The sequence below is a fragment of the Podarcis tiliguerta genome, assembly GCF_965153285.1.
Source record: "Podarcis tiliguerta genome assembly, chromosome: 8".
NCBI classification, from domain to species: Eukaryota; Metazoa; Chordata; class Lepidosauria; order Squamata; family Lacertidae; genus Podarcis; species Podarcis tiliguerta.
The window spans coordinates 73,958,071-73,979,450 of record NC_139541.1 but is presented as its reverse complement, the minus strand read 5'-3'; the positions used below and the strand labels follow the sequence as shown (position 1 = coordinate 73,979,450).

At 44.6% G+C, this 21,380-nt stretch overlaps 1 protein-coding gene across 2 annotated transcripts in view; it reads right to left on the bottom strand.

Annotated features, from left to right (window-relative positions):
* LOC310684624 (uncharacterized protein) overlaps window positions 1–21,380 on the bottom strand; it is a 211,110-nt gene that overhangs the window by 168,396 nt on the left and 21,334 nt on the right. Inside the window, exons 1-4 of one of the 2 annotated variants that reach the window (XR_014514765.1) lie at window positions 8,453–8,570; window positions 6,116–6,265; window positions 5,478–5,624; window positions 3,784–4,214 (exon numbers count right to left, since the gene is read on the bottom strand). Coding sequence is in view for 1 of the 2 variants with exons in the window: in XM_083456033.1 (XP_083312159.1) it covers window positions 6,116–6,208; window positions 8,453–8,575 (216 nt within the window). In the remaining variant the exon portion in view is untranslated. Of the gene's footprint in view, window positions 1–3,783; window positions 4,215–5,477; window positions 5,625–6,115; window positions 6,266–8,452; window positions 8,576–21,380 lie in introns of those variants that run through there. The other variant, XM_083456033.1, reaches the window with a different exon arrangement.

The window sequence follows — 21,380 nt, the reverse complement described above, 5'->3', positions numbered from 1 at the left end:
TAAAACTGAACTCGAAACAACCTACTCCTAATGAGGCACAAAGTAATCAAAAATTAGCATGTCCCACACAAGCTCTTCAGGGGAACCTGGAACCTGCTTGTATCCATGGGGCCTTTCAAGTTTGAACTGGAGGTTTTGTAGCTTATCAGTAAGTTCTTTTTTATGCAGTCATGATGGCTACCTTCCCTTCAGTATGAGAGCCATTAAGCCTATTAATACCAGTTGTTGCATATCACAGTGGAAGATCATAGAATCATAGAATCATAGAGTTGGAAGAGACCACAAGGGCCATCAGGTCCAACGCCCTGCCAAGCAGGAAACACCATCAGAGCACTCCTGACATATGGTTGTCAAGCCTCTGCTTAAAGACCTCCAAAGATTCCACCACACTCCACCACACTCCTTGGCAGCAAATTCCACTGTCGAACAGCTCTTACTGTCAGGAAGTTCTTCCTAATGTTTAGGTGGAATCTTCTTTCTTGTAGTTTGGATCCATTGCTCTGTGTCCGCTTCTCTGGAGCAGCAGAAAGCAACCTTTCTCCCTCCTCTATGCGACATCCTTTTATATATTTGAACATGGCTATCATATCATATCACCCCTTAACCTCCTCTTCTCCAGGCTAACCATGCCTAGCTCCCTTAGCCGTTCCTCATAAGGCATCGTTTCCAGGCTTTTGACCATTTTGATGTGCCCCGGAAAGGGATGTGTACTCACTGATGGTTGCCACATCTCTTTGAGGGTCAGAAAGTGGTGTTAAAATACACTAGCTTAAATTAAGTCAGATTTGTTGTTTTCTGTGTAGGTATTTTCTCAAGTGTTCCCGAATTCTTAAGTGACCTTCTTCTATGATCTTTTATTCCTATATGGTAACAGGGTTCTTACTTCACAGTTGTTGTTGTTATTATTATTATTTAATAAATATGTACTTTGTACTTTTCGTGCTTATTTGGATACAAACCAGAATCTCAGATCTCTTTGTGCATCCTGGGTGATATATTTTGCTGGAGACATCGGGCAACAGCTCCTGCATTCTGGGTCACCCAGATGTCCTTTGTACCCACAGGTGTCTCCTGGACCTGAAGGGAAGAATGGCTAGCAAGAGGGCCATCCTAATATTCTGGGAGTTTGGCCTTTTCTTGAACAGAAATCAGAAGCCAACAAGAGAACAAGCTCTTAGAATGATGGGTCCTTTTCATAAGCTACAGGAATGAAAAGTGACCTGTCTTCAGTGATCTGCCTTCTGAATAGCTTTCATCTACATTTTAAACAAACACACATTCCTCTCTTGCCCATATTTCTCTTTCCCCTCTCCTTACTTCCTCTTTTCCTTTCCTTTCCCTTTTCTCTTATTTCCCCCTTTCTTTTCTCCTCTCTTTCCTACTTTTATGCTGTTCTCTCTTTTATAGACCCTAACATTACCATGTTTGCAAAAAACATTGATGAAATTGCTTGCATCAACTGGAAACTTGACCCCTCTGTTGCTGCAGATGAATCTCAAGGGGTATGCAGAGCACAGTCTAGCCCTGTTGTGTTCAAAGAGTTTTAGTTGGTCAAAAGAAACAAAGATCATCAAGCTGGAGGCAAAACAAAATGACCGCCTCAGTTTCTCTCTTTTGTGGTTGGCTGTCTTAACTGTATTTTGTTCTGAAGTTGTTCTATGGGTTTTCGGACCTCTATAAAGATATATCTATATATCTATATATCTATATCTATATCTATATCTATATCTATATCTATATCTATATCTATATCTATATCTATATCTATATCTATATCTATATCTATATCTATCTATCTATCTATCTATCTCCACAGGAAACAAGGAATGGAGGACACTAGCAGCACCTCCTAATTTTCCAAGAGCCCACTGAAGAGGTGACCTGATTTGGGAGAGGAGGTGTAAATCTGGTTTCTAAGGAGTGCAGCTGTTGCTGCCACTGTGGCAGCAGCAATGGGCAAGGAATTCCTTGCAGGCCAGATCTGCTGCCCCTATAATGATCTCTGGCAGGCATGCAGCCTCATAAGCGGCAAGGACTCTCTGTCAGTTTTATGTAAGTTTGTTTACAAGAAAAACACATCCAGAGTACGGCGTGCCACAGACAAAGCACAGCCTCTTTCTTCTTCTTCTCTCTCGCTCTGCCAGTGAAGTCTGGAGCCTGCCTCCCCCAGTTCGTCTCTGGGCATACTGCCAAACCTTCGCACTGAAATGTCAGGAATGCCAGCCATCTTTAATGGATGCCTGCCTGGCCCTCTCCTTCTGATCCTTCATTCCATAGCGTGGTGATCTAGTTGCAGAGACAAGCCTGTACCATGCTCTCTAACGAGGAGAGTGCGCATCCTGGCCAGCTCATCCAGTAAGTCCCCATTAAGCCCGGCTCGATACAACGCCACGAGGGGCTTCTCCCCCCACTCCAGCTGTTGCCACCACATATTGAACTCCGCCTAAAATTGCATCACTGTTCTACTCCCCTGCCTCAAATTAAGCAATTGCCTGGAAGCGGCAGTCTGCTTCTGGGGGTCTTGGAACATCGTATCCATGAACGCCAAAATCCCGCCTTTCTTCTTCTTCCCTTCCATTGCTCTTAAAGCTTCTCCACTGTCCTCATTCAGGGACTGAATGGCTGGCCTGTCTCTTCCCCAGAGGGATGCGGGTGGCGCTGTGATCTAAAGCACTGAGCCTCTTGGGCTTGCCGATCACGGGGTGAGCTCCCGTTGCTTTGTCCTAGCTCCTGCCAACATAGCAGTTCAAAAGCACACCAGTGGAAGTAGATAAATAGGTACTGCTGTGGTGGGAAGGTAAATGGCATTTCCGTGTGCTCTGGTTTCCGTTACAGTGTCCCGTTGCACCAGAAGCGGTTTAGTCATGCTGGCCACATGACCCAGAAAGCTATCTTTGGAGAAGCGCTGACTCCCATGGCCTGAAAGCGAGATGAGCGCCACAACCCCATAGTTGCTTAATCGTCTAGGGGTCCTTTACCTTTTTTACCTTTCTTCCCCAGAAGACACCGCCTCAGAATTTGGCTTATCTGATGGTTGCCTGGCTTCCAACACTTCCTCTCTTCCTCTTGAGAACAAGCAGATAATTCTCTGAGAAGGAGGGGTGGGCTGTCCTCTCTAAACTCAAACAGACAGCTTGCATCTGCAGAGTTAGCCCTTTGCTAGCTCAGCTCAATTTCTGAGGCTGACTCTCCTGCTGTTCTCTGGGGGGCCATGTTCCTGACGACCCCTATCAATCCAGCCACCTATGATGGTCACCACACCTTGCTTCATGGGTGGGACCATCCTGCATCTTGATATGCCAAACTACACATTCAACCCCATCACTATGTAACCAGCATCACAAACACCAAATGGGGAAAAGCATTTACAGCTGTGACTCCAGTGTCTGAAGTCTGTCATAGTTGAAGGATGCTATCACCGGATTCCCTTTGTAGAAAAAGTTTGCCTACATGGAGATAAGGTTCTGAAATATTTACCCAACTATTTGCTGGCTTGTCCCATCTATGAGGACTTAAGAGAAGTTTTGTTCAAATATTTAAACCTCCCAAATGAGAGATGGATTGGGTATATGATAAAACTTTTTATTAAGGGACAAGTGCCCATACACCTCTGAAAAAGTGGTCTGTTCTGCCTTTACAGTGACGGTTATAAGGAGAAAAAATAATTCTGCTTTTATCCTGTTTTATGTATTTTTGATTTTGTAATTGCTTCAGCTAAACCAATAAATAATAATTGCATTTGTATCTGAAACAGAACTGAGAACCAAATTTTTATTTCCCATAACCATTTATTTTGTCTTGTAATGATCATAATGAAAACTTAACTATTTGTTAATGATACACTACAGGGTTCTTTGTAGTTAGAATCTACAACCCCCACATTTTGACCCATTTTTCATTGCCCCTTGCTTCCGTTTACCTCCACCAAAAGCAAAAAAGAAAGATCCACAAATCCTAAGCCCTGGATTTTACCACTAGGCCTCCAATTCCCCCTCATTGCCATGGATTTTGCAATACACAAGGAGGAGGTCTACACTGTCCTATTTCCCCTTCATGTTCAGGCTGGTGTGAGATTCCTGAAGCATTATAACATCTTTTTTGGGTAATAAAAAGGCCAAATTCCCCAGATCCAAGTGTTCTTCTGTTTTCCGGGATGGCACAAAAATCTGTTGTTCCACAACCTTGGAACGTGAAACGGAGGAGCCTAGCAAAAGCTGAGGGAAAAGAAAACAAATATTGACATAAGTCCTTTACCCAGGGACTAGAAGATTCTGCCTGTGACAGTGAATGAGAATTTTAATTAGTTAGTTTTAAAATATGTATATTTAAAAAATCTGAAAAATATCATAATTTCATTGGAACATGAATATACAAAATTTTCAACATCAGAAGTTAAGGTAAAAAAACACACTCATATGTAATTCAGAATTGTCATCATACCCAAAGGAGTCTCAACACACAAAGATTATTAGTAAACAGGTTATATTTATAAAATATTAGGAAATTAGAGGATCTGAAAACAGGCCTAATTAACAAGATTAACCAAATCTAATTCTTGTGTGCATGTCAGGTGCAAAAAAGAAAAAAGAAAAAAAGGAGATGAATTCTATCCCTACCATCTCCTGGGCATGTTAAAAGCCGCATGCTGTGGCCACACAGCAAGATTTGAAAACATACTCCCTTCCCTGGTGTGGGAGCCTTGAGTGTTTGAATCTGGCATGAGTCAAAAGTGTGATGCAGCCACACACACAAAAAAGCTGGAGGTGCACTTCATTGTCTCTCGGGATGGTTGGATGCCAGCTGAGGCTTCCTCATTGCCCCACTGTGATCTAAGCATCCAGAGAATCCTCCTTTTATTTTACGAGTTTCATGTTAAACACATCTAGCATGAAGTAGGTGAAAAGGGGGGACTGCAACAGCCAATCAGGAACTCCCCTCAGAATTCTTACTCAGCCCTTAGAAGAGAAATTTGCAAAGCCCAGGCTATAAAGGGCAGGAGAAGGAGAAGAAGAAAGAATGTAGGGCAGAAGCAGCTCGAAGGGCCTTGATTCTGCCTCTTCCTTTATGGGGCAAATCAACCCAGATTCCCTTCCCCCGTTCATTCCAAATACCCACTTCTTTTCAGAAAGGAGGGATTTGGCAAATTTGTCTTGTCTCCAAACAGCATTATTCCTCAAAACTATGTTGATTGGGAGGTATTCATCTAAGGCTGGATCTAGACACATCAAAAAAGCAATTCAGTTAAATGCATTGCAACTTTCATACAAGCAAATGCGATTGACGAAAGACAGGATTCCATCAAGCCATCTGGTGTCACAGTGTTATAATGAATAAAAAGTGCTATATCTTTACTAATGTAGCTAAATCATGACATCAGCAAAATGATGTATTCTTGTGGAACTGAGTATAACAGGAGGGAGTTTGCATGAGCCAGCCAATGGCTAGGCCCTTTCCCCCTGTCTGAGTAGCAATGTTACCTATATGAAGAGCTCCTTTAAAAACAACACACTGGGTCTCATTCCAAAGGCAGTCGATGGTATTCTCACTTTCACACTCTGTGGTTCCTTCGGAGAAGCAGGCTGGGCACTTCAGGCCATTTTCAGTCAGCACGCTGTGATCAGGAACTGCCAAAATCAAAAGTATAATGAGCATGTTAATGGTTTTATCTGTTTTTTGTACATGTTTTTTGTACATGTATATTATATTATTGTAATTCACCCAAGGGCTTTACAGCTTTCGTGGGGAACCTGCAAGTATTATTTTGAAAATAAGATTATCTAGACCCAATCTGGGTTTAGGATTGACATTGGGACAGATTCAGGACAAGCCTGGTTGGAAAGGGAACCCATCCCTTCTCAGGCAGAGATGTAGCTGCCCAGTAGCTTCACAGTTTCTCCTCATGTCTGCTTCTTCATCCTGCCTGCCTCTCCACCCCTTGAGAGGCCCTAATAGTGCTGCATGGCTTAACCCATATAGCCATCTGGGGCTGTCTCACCCCATTTGAATGAGGCCCAGGTCCTCTGAGTACTGCTGATTGACTACCTATCCAGCCTTTGGCCAAATCCAATGCAAAACCCTAACATGTTGTGGATTTTAAAATTATACAGAAACTTACGGCTGAGAATTGCATTGTTACACAGTTCAGTGTTGCAGCAGTGCTTCTTCATCTCAAAGAATTTACCATCCCCTGCAGTGAAGCTGTAATTGCCTGAGAAACAAATGTTGGATGACGTGCATTCATTCAAAAGTTGCACTCGGAGTTCTACTATGAAAAAGAAATTGAAAGAAATCTCTAGATCTGGGGAAAATATTCAGGACTATTGCTCCTAAGGTACATTCACTGTAATGGTTCCAATTTTCTTTGATGCCTGAATCAGGACCTTTTCAAACTAACAATATGGAAGGTATTATTAAATTTGGCAATCTAAAGTGAGGTGCTATTTGTTTGTTTGTTTAAACATGTGTGCACTGCTATAACATAAAAGGAAAAAATATCAAAATGTTTTTCAGTAATAATACATAAGAGATACAATAAAAACAACATTAAAAGTAAATAGATATCAATTAACCAGTGTGGCATTGAATGGTCTCTTTAAATTTGACGGTTCATTATTGTTCCACAAGATGTGTATTTCTTTAAGGGCCAGAGCAAATAACGTGACCTAGTTTTACAGCTGTGAAGCAGTATAGCAGGTGCTGTTAAGTAGCACCTAGCTCTCTCACTACCTTGGTGGATGGGTCATGCTTATTGATATATTATAATTAATGTAAAAAGAGTTTTTGTTATTAAAACCTAGCAAAAGTTATATTTGTGTTCCTTGTAATGTGTGTAATGTGTGGTCTCCCCAGCATGCTTTCTGCAGCACAACTAATCTGCAAATAGCCAACATGTGGAAAGATCTATTCTTAATGATCTGCATTGCCCTGGTGGAGCAGAATAGTTTTCTGCAGGCATTTATGAGTTCAGCTCTCTGCCACAAGCAGTAGTCTCTTGCCTCCTTAATCCATAGGACCAACCTTTGTTTTTATGTTTGCAATTAATTTGTATAATGCTTTAAATTTGGAATGTATGTAGAACTTCATTTCACATCAAATTTCTAGCACGAGGACTCATGCCTTCTCCTATACATCCGAGAATACATCTGACATACACTGCACTCTAGCTGCTAGTCGGTCATAACAGTTTGCAGGTTCGGCACATTCTTTACTGAACTCCTGTTGTTGAACAAAAGACACTTGGCAAGACACTTGCATTGCACCAACCTTACTGCCTACTTGCCCCTCTCCCTCCAAAAATGTAGCAGTGATGTTGGAACAGATGGTCAAGTGAGCACCACCATCCCACCCAGGATTGCCCCAAGGCATTTTGGCACCTCATACAAACCAGAAATGGCACCCATGTACTCCAGGGTAGAAGGGGTGGGTTAATCAGGAACAAGCAAGAAGAAGAAGAGGAGGAGGAGGAGTTTGGATTTGATATCCCGCTTTATCACTACCCGAAGGAGTCTCAAAGCGGTTAACATTCTCCTTTCCCTTCCTCCCCCACAACAAACACTCTGTGAGGTGAGTGGGGCTGAGAAGTGTGACTGGTCCAAGGTCACCCAGCAACTGCATGTGGAGGAGCGGAGACGCGAACCTGGTTCACCAGATCACGAGTCTACCGCTCTTAACCACTACACCACACTGGCAAGGGGATCAAATCAACCTTAACCAATTCCTGAAGTATGAAAGAGGTTCTTCAGATGGAGGGGCCCATACTGAATCAAGCTGGATAACAGAAACCCTTTTTAATAGGCAAACTGCAAGAATACTTAATGTTGGTTCCTTCCTAATCATTTCATCACTGAAAGTTATTTCAAAATTACTTGAGGGGGAGGGGAGCCATGAAAGTGCGAAGCCCCTCCATTTCCCATCCCATTTGCTCAGCTTTTGATTAGTTTTTTTATAGATCTGTGAAAGGACTCTCAATTTCAATGTCATTTATGGCAAAGGGAATATTCAGTTTATATTCTAGTTTTATTGTCTAGTTTGATAACCAAAACTAAATTGGAGTTCATTGTTTTGGGTCAATAGGGATTTCTGGTTGATACAAATCAAGTTCTCCAAGCTTGGAGATAAGCACGCAGATTCAGCCACTGGTTGTGATCAGGTGATGTTAGATTCCCCATTTTCATATACAAGCCATTGCTTACTTCAGGATTGGAAAGCTATGATTCCCCAGATGTTGTTGGACTACATCTCCCATCATCCCTGACTGGTGGCCAGGCTAACTGAGGCTGATGGGAGTTCTAATTCATCTATAGCTGAAGTGCTACAGCTTCCTCAACTCACTTTTTTCATGGCTGAGTTGCCCTAGCATAGACTTCTATATGCTAGTAGAACCCTTAAAGTTCAACAATCTTAACCTGGATCTAATCCAACAGCAAAAGAGAAAAAGGCAGGAAAATCTTACTTATATTTGTACGCAGAACACTGGCAACACAGGAATCTTTCTTGGAGTCACAAGTTGTTTCAGCATAGCGATTATATGTCAGTCCAGTCTTGTTATAAGCATATCTGCATTTCAGAGGTAATGCTGAATACAGAAGCAAAAGTTTACTTCATGGATTATTATGATCATTAACATTATTATTAGTTTGATTTTGCAGTTTGCCTAATGAGACTAAGAGGAGGAGGTGATAGTAAATTAAAACTTCTAAATTAAAAGGGGTTCAATTTTAAAAGCATTTTAACAGAATAGAGTAAAATAAAAGGAAATGAGTAAAACACTCATTAATTAAAACTCTCAAAGCTATTGCCCACAACACTGGTTTAATTGTTTCTAAGAAGTGGAGGGTGAACTCTCCCTTTCCCACGACCCACTTTTTCTCCCATCCAGACTCTCACTTAAATACGATACATTTTCTTTCCACTGTTTGCTTACAAACTTACATCTTAGCACAATTAAACTATGGAATTTTCTACAAGATCCCAAGCTGAAAGACTTCTGGGAAAAGATTTATAAAGAATTGAAAAAAATGTTGAAATATACATTTATTAAGAAACCAGAAGCCTTTCTACTTAGAATAACAGGTTTGGAATTTCCCAAGAAAGATGTCAGATTGTTTTTGTATTCCACAACTGCAGCTAGAATTTTGTTGGCCAAAAATTGGAAATCACAAGAAGTACCAACAGTGGAGGAATGGCAGATGAAGGTGATGGACTTTTGGGAGCTAGCCGACCTGACCAGAAGAGTTCGCGACCAGAAGGAGGAGGCGTACCAAGACTAATGGAAGAAATTCAAAGACTACTTAGCTAAATATGTTAAGATAACTTAAATAGAATTACTTGCGAGTATCAGATAAGGAAATCAGCCCTGAGTGCTCACTGGAAGGACAGATCCTGAAGCTGAGGCTCCAATATTTTGGCCACCTCATGAGAAGAGAAGACTCCCTGTAAAAGACCCTGATGTTGGGAAAGATGGAGGGCACAAGGAGAAGGGATGACAGAGGACAAGATGGTTGGATATTGTTCTCGAAGCTACCAGAATGAGTTTGACCAAACTGCTGGAGGCGGTGGAAGACAGAAGTGCCTGGCGTGCTCTGGTCCATGGGATCACGAAGAGTCAGACACAACTAAACAACTAAACAACATCAGATAGGCCTAGGATTTACATATGTGATGTTGTAGAATACTATGTTAAGTTAAAATGAAAAGAAAGAAAGATGTTAATTGACTAAGTAATTTTTGTGTGAAAATAGTTTTGTAAAACTGCTACAATGACTTATATGGAAACTTAGCCAGGGGGACTCAAGGAAGTAACCCAACAATGTTAACCAAAGTGAAACTATTACAATTAGGACAAATGTTTGTTTGTTTGTTTGTTTTTGGTGTGTTTTTTATTTGTTTGTTATAAATTTGGAAAACCAATAATTTTTTGGGGGGGGAAATGAATTTTCTACAAGATGTAGTCAATGCCACCAATTTGAATGGCTTTAGAAGAGAATTAGACAAATTGATGGAAAATAAGACTCTCAGTGGCTACTAAACATGAAGCCTATGTACTACCTCCAGTATAAAAAGTTGTATATTTCAGATATCAGTTGCTGGAACTCACAGTAAGCCAGAGTGTTGTTGCGCTGAGGTCCTGTGAGCTTCCCATAATCATTGGGTTGGCCAGTGTGAGGACAGGATACTGGAGTAGGGGTGAACCAATCTATCAATTTAACTTACTTTTGGTTTCTATTTTTCCAATTTATTTAATTTTCTGCATCCAAGGCTGTGTACATGGTTCTCCCCCCCCCCCCCCATTTTATCCTCAGAAGATTCCTGTGAGGTATTCATTATTTATCTCTATGACATCATTTTAGGGACGCGGGTGGCGCTGTGGGTAAAAGCCTCAGCGCCTAGGGCTTGCCGATCGAAAGGTCGGCGGTTTGAATCCCCGGGGCGGGGTGCGCTCCCGTCTTTCGGTCCCAGCGCCTGCCAACCTAGCAGTTCGAAGGCACCCCCGGGTGCAAGTAGATAAAATGGGACCGCTTACTAGCGGGAAGGTAAACGGCGTTTCCGTGTGCGGCTCTGGCTCGCCAGAGCAGCAATGTCACGCTGGCCACGTGACCTGGAAGTGTCTGCGGACAGCGCTGGCCCCCGGCCTCTTTGAGTGAGATGGCGCACAACCCTAGAGTCAAGACTGGCCCGTATGGGCAGGGGTACCTTTACCTTTTGTGACATCATTTATCCGGATGACTGTGAAGGAAAAGTTTGTTTTTGCTGGGGCAGGTTGGGTCCCCAAGTATTTCCTTTTTCTTTTCCCCATGCCAGAAAGGGGTTAATGTATGGAACCCTCTGATTGGCCAAGGTTCCAGGAGGGGGAATTGAAAAGGAGAGGATTTGGAGAGAAAGGAGAAGTGAGTTTTGGAGGGAGTGTTGGGAGGAGGTTTTGGAGTAGGTTGGGATTGAGAGGTTGGGAGGATAGGTAGGAAGATAGGGAGTGAGAGTTGGTTCTGGGCAGAAGCATCCACTCTGAGGAAAATATCACATGCTAGAGAAAGGAGTCTCTGAGCTTAGAGTGAAGGACAGTGTGTGGTGTCCTGTAAGAGTATTTAGGCCAGGAATTAATCTGGGGGGCTGAGGTTGAGACAGGAGAAGTAGAAGCTGTAAAGAGACAGTCTACTTAGGTCTCATTCCAGTCAGGAAGGGAGAGATTCTTCTAGTAAGAGAAGACTCCCAAACCAGTGAAACCTTGGAGTGCCTCAGGAGCAGGGTTGTCTAGGGGTGTGTAACTGACAGAAAGTACCACCTTGTTAAGAACCAAAGTATTAAGTGTGAAACAACTGAGAAAACCTTGAAGTGAAATAACATTGTAAACTGAAGAATCCTAAGTTTTGTTATTGTTTATTTGAGCAAATCCTGCCCGAGACACCTAATTACTAAGTTTTACTTCACACAAATCCCCTACAAGATAATCTGAGGTAGACTGTGGAAATCCGTGGGATTGGTGTTCTGTGAGTTTGGGTGCACTATACTTAAGTGAGAGGACGGGCCCAACGGTGCCAGGGGAAAAGGGTCATCGGGCCCATCATAATGACATCACAAGAAATATTCATGACTTAACTCTCTGCTATTTTCTCTTGCACTCCTTGCTCTCTGTGGTGTTGATCTGCACTTCTAACTCCCCTTCTCTCCCTAGCTGCAATTTCTTTTCAGTGTCCACTAAAGGTAATTAAATGTCCCCCATCTTACCTGGAGAAAGCAGGACAAAGAGGAGTGCCTTCATCATTCTGGAAAGATTAGGAGACTCAGAGAAGAGATCAACAAGGGAATTGGTGCAGGTAGAGGCTTACGTGGAGTTATTTATAGGACATGTCTCAGGCAACACTTGGGAACAAATGGTTCAGTGAGGTCCGGGAATGGGTGTTTTTTTCCCCAGGAACATACTGAAATTCAAAGTTCAGTGAAGGAATTGTCTATGACCTCATTAGTTGTTGATAGACACTTCTCAGATTTCTTTTTCGATTAGATAATTTACAATTTACAATGTAAAGGATGAAGGCACTCAAGAAAGCAATTTAGAGCCAAATAGGCAAGGGCAAAAGCCCTGAAGCCACCTACAAAATAGCCCCTCAAAATGGCCTCCATCTAAGGATTCCTCTTAATAGTAATAATAATAATTTTATTATTTCTACTCCCCACCCCATCTGATTGGGTTACCTCAGCCACTCTGGGTGCCTTCAAGCATATACAGAAACATAATAAAACATCAAACATTTAAAATCGCCCTATACAGGACTGCCTTCAGATGTCTTCCAAAAGTTTTATACTTACTTATCTCCTTGACATCTAATAGGAGGCCATTCCACAGTGTGGATGCCACTCTCAAGAAGGCCTTCTGCCTGGTTCCCACTAACCTCACTTCTCACAATGAGAAAACATCCATAAGGCCCTCAGAGCTAGACCTCAGTGTTTGGGCTGAATTTAGGGTGGGGTGGAGATGCTCTTTCAGGAAAAGCCTGGATACTAGATCCATTCCAGGAAGGCTGGAAAATGTAGAATGGGCTGTGGGTGCAATGGAGACTTTAAGCAGTAAAACTGATCCTGCTGTCTTCGACGTGGTTTCCAGAGAGTGAAAAGAATGAAATGAGACGTCAGTAGTTGAATGTGCCAATGGCTGAGTGTGCCAGGTATGAATCAGCCACTTACACAACTTCGAGGAAGGTCTCAATTGGAGCCAGCAATGGCCATGGAGCTTTCTCTATTAGGGAGCTACACAAACCTGGCTATTCTCTCTTTTTTTAAAAAAAGAAAAGAAAATCTTTTTTATTCAATTTTACACGATTCATTTGAATGCAAACATTAGTCACAATCATCAACATTTAGGATTCCCTAAATCATCAACATTTAGGATTTTAGTTCTTTATAGTGTTCTCTTAAGTAAATTGTATATTTTTTCCCATTCCTTATTAAAGTTACTATGTCCTGATTTCTGATTTCCCTAGTCATTTTTGCCATTTTGCCATTGTCCATCATCTACATCAACCATTCATGTCTGGTCAGGACTTTGTCTTTTTTCAATCTTTGTGCCAGTAGTATCCACGCTGTTGTCCTCGCATACATAAATAATCGTTTCTGTTCCTTTCGTATCTCTACATCTGAAATTCCTAGTAAAAAAGCTTCTGTCCCCCCCAAACGTTATTTTAAACATTTCTTCTGATCATTATATATCATTATATATCAGTTCCCAGAATGTTTTTGTTATCTTGCACATCCACCACATGTGGTAGAACGTGCCTTCCCTCTCTGTACCCTTCCAATATAGATTTGAAGTAGTTCTATACATCTTTGCTAATTTTGTAGGTGTTACATCATTTTCATATAGTTCTCCTTCAATGCACAGCATGCTGTAAATTTTAAGTCCTCCCTCCATAACTTTTCCCAAGATGAAAATTGAATATTATGCCCAATATCTTTTCCCCAATGTATCATTACCGATTTAACTTCCTCATCTATAGTATGCCATTCTAGCAACAAAATGTATATTTTGGAAAGTAACTTCACATTGTATTCCAGTAAATATTTTTCAAACCTTGGAATTTCCTTACTAAACCCATTTTTCCTATCAATGTTAAACACATCATTTAATCGATGGTATTGCAACCAATCTGTTACTAAATGTCTTGTATCCTCAAATCTTTTCAACTTTAATTGTTGTTCTATTTCCATTAGCAACTCTTTATAGGTTGCCCATTCACTTTTTGCATTCGTTTTTTTCAAGGATATTGATTCCAGTGAGGAAAGCCACCACGGTGTCTTCTGCTCTAACAGGTTTTTATATTTCTCCCATACTGTGAAAATGGATTTCCTTACCAAATGATTTTAAAACCCTTTGTGCACTTTAGTCTTCTCATACCAAATAAATGCATGCCATCTAAATCTATTATCATGACCCTCAAGGTCTAAAATATATGTATTAAAAATATTATCCACTCCCACAGCCAGCAGAGACAGAACACTTCATAATATATTATGAAGTGTTCTGCTCCATTGACTAAGGGTATGCTTTGAAATAAAAATAACATCTTGGCAATACATTCAATTTCATTGCTGAAATTCTTCCCCATTGTGATAAATTCATCCTTCCCCAGACATCCATATTTCCCTTTATTTCTTTCCATAGTTCCATACATAGTTATCCTTAAAGAAATTTATATTCTTAGCTGTCAACCAAACCCCCAAACAGTTCAACTTCTTTTTTTCTTCTTCTTCAGATCTTATATTCCTCACCAGGGTCTCTAATACTAAAATGAACAGTAATGGCGACAGGGGCCAAACTCTGTTTTGTCCCTTTTGTAATTTTACATTTTCTGATACTGCATTATTGACTATCAACATTGCCTGCTGGTCTGCATAACTTGCGTCAATTCCCCTTAGGAATGATTTTCCAAAATTCATCATCTCCATATCCCCCCCCCCCCCCATAAAGGTCCATGACACGTTATCAAAGTCCTTCTCTGCATCCACAAACATCAAAGCTGCTTGCTTTTCATTCCTGAATTCCAGATACTGATACTCTATTGTATCAATTAATTTTCCTTATATTATCCTTCATCTGTCAGCCAGGAAGAAAGCTAGCGTGATCTTAATGAATTAGCTCTTTTACGTCCTTTTACATCCTTCATCCTTCAACGGTTGTCCCAGAAAATCTTGTAGTTTTTAAATAATATTTTGCTAATAAATCTGGCCCTGGCAATTTACCTAATTTTGATTGGTTAATTTCTTGTTGCCCTTCGTGTAATATTATTGGTGCATTTAAATAATTGATTTTCTGTTTTGGAATCATTGGTAAATTACTGTGCTTTAAATATTCTCCAGTTCTATCTTTATTTTCTTTACCGGCTCAATATAGCTCTGTATAATATTTTACAAATTGTTGTCTAATGCTATTCAGGTTATCTATTATTTTTTCTTCTACTTTCTTCAGGGAACTGCCATCGGAGCCAGAAGGGGAGGGAGGGCTTCAGGGGGATTCCCAAGAGCGTCCCGGGAGGGAGGGAAGCAGCACATCTTTCGGGGAAGGAAATCAGCATCGCACCAGTGGAGGACGGGGGCAGAAGGGGGAATCGGCGAGATGGCTCCAAGACTCTTCGCTGGGAACCTGCGGGGAGAGCACGGGTCCCCCGGTGCCCACACCCTCCCTGCGCAGAAGGCTTCCGCGCAGGGAAAGTAGGCGGCGACTAGGCGTCAAAGAACTTTTATGCTGGAAGAAGTTCAAGAAACGCCCACTGACGGATTCTGCCAGCGATTGAGTGGCTGTCCGGACAGGAAAGGTTCACTCAGGCAACCAGCCAGGTGTTGGCACCGATTTACGCACGAGCAACCCCTAGAACCTTTACAGTAATCCCTCAGTCCCTGACGTTGCTTGTGCGCAGCTCCCGAGAGGCAGCACGATGAGCCAAACAGAGCCGGCCGGAGGGACGGAGCAAGAAGCCTTGGTGCGAGGTCTGGTTGAGAGAAACCGAGACCTGGAGGCGCATGTAGCTACCCTGACGGCGCGGCTGGAGGAGAGACGGGTTCAGGATACACAGGTCAGAGCCACCCCAATAGGGAGGAAGGTTCAGAGGCTGGTACACAAATTTGGTGGAAAGCCCCAGGATTACAATGCATTCCGAACGGAAATCCAGTACGCTTTAGAACTGCAGAAAGATGACTTTGCTGATGACGGGGAGAGAGTAGCTTACATTGTGGGACATCTGCAGGATGGGGCACGTGAGTGGATCAGGCCCTTAATGGCGACGCGGAATGACGCATTGAAAGATCTCAAGAAGTTCTACCATGCGATGGACGCGATGTACTCCAGCGAGGTTGAGCAAAGCGTGACACGCAGGGAGCTGATGGGGTGCAAGCAAGGGAGCCAATCCGTCAGAAACTACTGGTCACGTTTTGCGATGTTAGTTCACAAGCTTGGGTGGGATCTGGGATCTGAACCAATGCAGATGTTGTGTGAGGGGGGCAGTGAAAGACGAATTGTCCCGAGCGCCCCGCCCGCGGTCGATGGATGAACTCACAAAGGCTGTGCTTACGATTGGTGTACACCAGGAAGCGCGGGCTCAGGAGAAGCGGGAGATAAGAGAGGGATGTTTCCATGACAACTGCATTCTTGAAATGCCGAGGGAGCCTTCCCAGGCGGCGGACCCAATGGAAATTGATGCAGCGCGTGCGCACGAAGTTTCAAACACTGGCGAAGGTCGAAGAAGGAGGGAAAGGACTGGAAAACTACCAAGAAGTGCTTCCTCTGTCAGCGACCGGGACATTTTGCAAAGGTCTGCCCTCAACGGAAGGTCTGGCAAGGCATGATGGGGGCTGCAGGCCACGACGAGGAGGGGGAGGAGGGGCAGGCACAGGGAAAAGCCAACGTCTGGCTGCCAACCAGTGGGGCCAGCAGCCAGGCCAGCAACCAATAGAAGTGCCCCAGCCTGACCCTTCCAAGGCAGCAATAGCCATAGAGGTGGTGTTAGAACTCCCAAACGGGCACCCGGTCAAGGTGGAGGGACTGCTAGATTCTGGCAGCTCGTGCAATTTCTTCAGCAGAGACTTCGCCCTGGAACACCAACTCCACCTGTTGCCACTAGATTTTCCCTTGCAGGTGAACACCATAGATGGCAGGGAACTCCTGGGAGGAGAAGTGACACACCAGACACCGCCAATGCGAATGAGGGTCGGCAGGCACACGGCAACCATTGCCTTTCACGTGGCCATGCTGGCAGGACCCCCCCCATAATACTAGGAATGAGCTGGCTGGCAATGCATGACCCGGTGGTGTCATGGCATCAGCGGTCGGTCACCTTTGGGTCAACTTACTGCTCAGAACACTGTCTGGGGGGGGGAGGAGCCAAGATTGACTGTAGCCAGAGTGGCGGGGTTGGCCCTGGAGCTGAAAGGGCAGGTGCCACCACAATATGCTGATTTGAAGGAGGTCTTCAGTGAAAGGGAGGCAAACTACCCCCCCCCACAGGCCCTTTGACTGCCAGATCAACCTGCTTCCAGGGGCTCAGTTACCAGTGGGTAAGCTGTGTGCCATTTCAGATCGGGAAATGCAGGAGCTGAGGCAGTTCATTGACAAGAATCTGAAGAGAGGTTTCATAAGGGAATCGAAGGTGGTGGGGGGCAGTCCAGTGTTCTTTGTGGACAAAAAAGAGACTAACCAGCCCAGACTGGTCGTGGATTACAGGGCACTGAACCTGGTATCAGAACCCGTGACATTCCCAATGCCCAGGATTGACGATATTTTGACACGTGTGAGGCAGGGGAAGATTTTTACCAAGCTAGACCTCAGGGGAGTGTACAATTTAATTAGGATAAGGGAGGGGGGCGAATGGAAAATTACCATGTTCACCCCCCTGGGGGCCTTCGAGTACTTAGTCATGCCATTTGGATTACAATCGGGCTCCGCCTGCTTTCAATCGTTCATGCACCACGTGTTGGGGCCCCTGCTGTACAAGAACTGCATAGCCTTTTTGGATGACGTCTTAATCTATTTGGACAATGAGAAGCAACACGTCAGAGACATCAGGGAAGTGCTACAGAGACTGCAGAAGCATCAGTTGTGGGTCAAGCTGGAAAAATGCCAATTTCACACCCAGGAGGTCGAGTTTCTGGGGTACAGGTACAGCTATGGACCCGGACAAGGTGAAGGCAGTGCTGGAATGGAAAGCCCCCCCAAAACAGAAAGGATGTGCAGAGGTTCCTAGGCTTCAGCAACTTCTACAGGAAGTTCATAAAGAACTTCGCTCACTTGACAGCGCCCATAACAGATTGTCTCAGTAGCAAGAAGAAGTTCACGTGGACAGAAAGTGCCCAGCAATCCTTTGAAAGGCTGAAGAAAGTGTTCGCTTCGGAAGAGCAACTCCTACACGTTGATCTGGAAAAGCCCATGAGACTGGAAACAGACGCGTCCGACCGAGCGGTTGGAGCGGTCCTTTTGCAGCCTGGGGTCAAGCAGGACTGGATGCCGTGCGCCTTCTTCTCAAGGAAGCTGAGCGAGTCAGAGCAAAACTACACCGTGTATGACTGCGAACTGCTTGCGATCTACGCGGCTTTTCAGCAATGGAGACATCTGTTGATAGGGGCATGGCACAAGATCCAGGTTTGTACTGATCACAAGAACTTGGAATACTGGCGGACTGTGCGGGTGCTCAACCAGAGGCAGATTCGATGGGCCCAGGAGTTCGCCAAGTTTTCCTTCGAGATCAGATACGTGCCGGGTAAGGAAAACGTAAGAGCAGATGCTCTCTCCCGGAAACCAGAATACCTGGAGGGAAAGGGACCACCAGAGGTCCAACACGTGTTTCCCGAAGACCGGTGGGTGTGTGGGGGGGAACGTTGGTTGGGAAACGAGAACTGGCAGGGCTTACTAGTGACGACGCGTTCACTCAAGAAAAAATCAGGGAACTCTGGGACGGAAGGGAAGACCATGGAGGGTTTGAGGAAAAGGAAGGGCTACTGTACTATAAGGGGGCACTGTATGTACCGGGGGAGACCTTGAGGGGGAAGGTATTTAAACAGCTCCATGACAACCCAACAGCGGGGCACTTTGGGCAGCACAAAACCATGCTGCTCGTCACCAGGCAGTTCTGGTGGCCAAAGGTGAGGGAAGACGTACGGGAATATGTACGGGGGTGCGACCGATGCCAGAGGGCAAAGGGAGAGAGGGCTGCCACCGCAGGGTTACTGGAACCCTTACCTACACCGGGGAAGCCCTGGGAGGTGGTGTCCATTGATTTTATGACAGATTTGCCCAAGTCAAGGGGAAAGACAGCAGTCATGGTAGTAGTCGATCTACTGACAAAAATGTGCCATTTCATAGCTTGCTCACATGCAGTGACGGCAGAGGAAACAGCACGGTTGTTTGTGGATCACATTCTCAGACTGCATGGGGCTCCTTCGAGGGTAGTTTCGGATCGCAGGAAACAATTTACTTCCATGTTCTGGAGGAAGCTCATGAGCTTGCTACAGGTCGAGGTGAGCTTCTCGACGGCGAGACACCCAGAAACCAACGGACAAGCAGAGAGAGCAAACAGTATACTCCAGCAATACCTGCGCTGCTACGTCAGCGAGAGACAGAACGATTGGGTAGAGAAACTAGCTTTGGCTGAATTTGCATACAATAACGCTGAACATGTGTCCACGGGAATGAGCCCGTTCATGGCCAATTATGGGTGTCACCCCAGGGCCTTCCTGGGGAGGGGGGAGGAAGCATGGAGTGTACCCGTGGCCAAGCAGTTTGTAGAAGAAATGGAGGCCTTGTACCAACAACTCAAGATGAACTTGGAGCGGGCCAAGGAAGTTTACAAGAGGCAGGCGGACAAGCACCGTTGGGAGGGGGAGGCCATACGGGTAGGAGACCGGGTGTGGTTGTCAACCCAAGGGTTACCCCTAAGGGGAGGGTGCAAGAAGTTGCAGCCGAGGAGGCTGGGGCCTTTTGAGGTAACACAGCAGGTGAACCCAGTGGCGTTCAAACTCACGTTGCCGGACAGCATGAAGATACATCCGGTGTTCCATAGGTCCCTAATTACACCGTACAGGGAGGGTCGGGAATTTCCGGGGCGGGAGGGAGGAGTCACCACCCACCCGCAGGTAGAGGAGAGGGAAAACCACAACCAAGCCACAGAAATCCTCGATTCAAGGTGGCAAGGTCGCCAGGTGGAGTACTTGGTAGCTTGGGAGGGAGAACCCAGGTCAGAAAACACGTGGGTCCCCGCTGAGTCAATCAATGACGGGTATCTGGTGGAAGAATTCCACAGTTTGTTCCCGGATAACCCAAACCACCAGCGAGATTCTGGGAGGAAATATTTGGAACCACAGACGACGAAGGGGACTTTGTGGGTTTTCCGGTCTCCAAAGAGGAGGGAGGAGAGGTGTCAGAGGGAGAAGAATCAGACTGGGAGGTCCACCCTGCGGGGAGAGATCGGAGCGGGTGGGGGACTGGTTTTGAATCCTCAGAGGATGGTGACAGCTCCTTCAGGGGATTCCCTGCATCGTCGGCCGAGGAAGGAGACAAGGTTGTATCGGAAAATCTTGCCGGGGGTGGAGGGGGCCCTGGGGAGGAGGTGGATGTCAGGGAGCTGCCATTGGAGCCAGAAGGAGAGGGAGGGCTTCAGAGGGATTCCGGAGAGCGTCCCAGGAGGGAGGGAAGCAGCACATCTTCTGGGGAAGAAAACCAGCATAGCACCAGTGGAGGAGGGGGGCAGAAGGGGAAATCGGCAAGGTGGCTCCAAGAGTCTTCACCGGGAACCAGCGGCGAGAGCATGGGTCCCCCAGTGCCCACACCCTCCCTGTACAGAAGGCTTCCACGCAGGGAAAGTAGGCGGCGACTAGGCGTCAAATAACTTTTATGCTGGAAGAAGTTCAAGAAACGCCCACTGACGGATTCTGCCAGCAATTGAGACAGCCACAGGTGAGTGGCTGTCCGGACAGGAAAGGTTCACTCAGGCAACCCAGCCAGGTGTTGGCACCAATTTACGCACAAGCAATCCCTAGAACCATTACACATTTTAATCTTTCATTCAGTTTCTTCGTTCACTAACACCTCTGAATCTTTTCTAGGTTTTTAAATCAATTCTTCCAATATTTCTTTCTTTTTACCCTCTTCAAACTTTTTTTGATAAGCATTTTGTTGAGTAAAAAACCCATCTCATCACTGCCATGGCCATTCTCTCAACCAGTCAAGTGGTTTAATGCCCATCATTAAAGCAGAACAGCTAATTTAGTGCTTTGGTCATTCTACTGCAAACAGAGTGCTTGAATGGTTTGTGATAAGGTTTTTAAATTTCCTCCCACAATGGCTGAGACTGCCAACCATATTCTTCAGTGCGTGGCCGTAGCCCTCATGTGCATAAACTGCTAATACTATCACATCCAAGATCTATGGGAAGTTGCTTGCTTCTTGATGGATAAAGGTATATTCTGAACTAGTCTCTCTGTCTTTGCTCTTACTTGATGTGGGGTCTTAATGAATTGGAAAGCGCAATATACTTTTTCTGATCTTCCAGGCTGCTAATCAAAGTGCAATGAAAGCCTCAGGGTACTGCTCAGGTGACTGCTGCAGTGGTAGAGCTAGACATAGCTCAAGACTGTTGAAAGGTTCCAGGGACACACTGGTAGACACTGAATAGAATACAATGACTCCAAGATCATTACTGACAGCTAATTAAATCATTCTATAAAACTTCAACCCTCCTTCTTCCAGTTGTGTCAGATTGTTAGGATAGAGAGAGATACTTTAACTCAGCTGATCTGTTTGATGATGACTGCCCTGATCCACATTGTCTTGAATCGAAGCCAGCTCAGTGTTTATAACCGTTTGAAATCCAATACTCGATTTTCAAAAGATAAGAACCCTGGCTGTG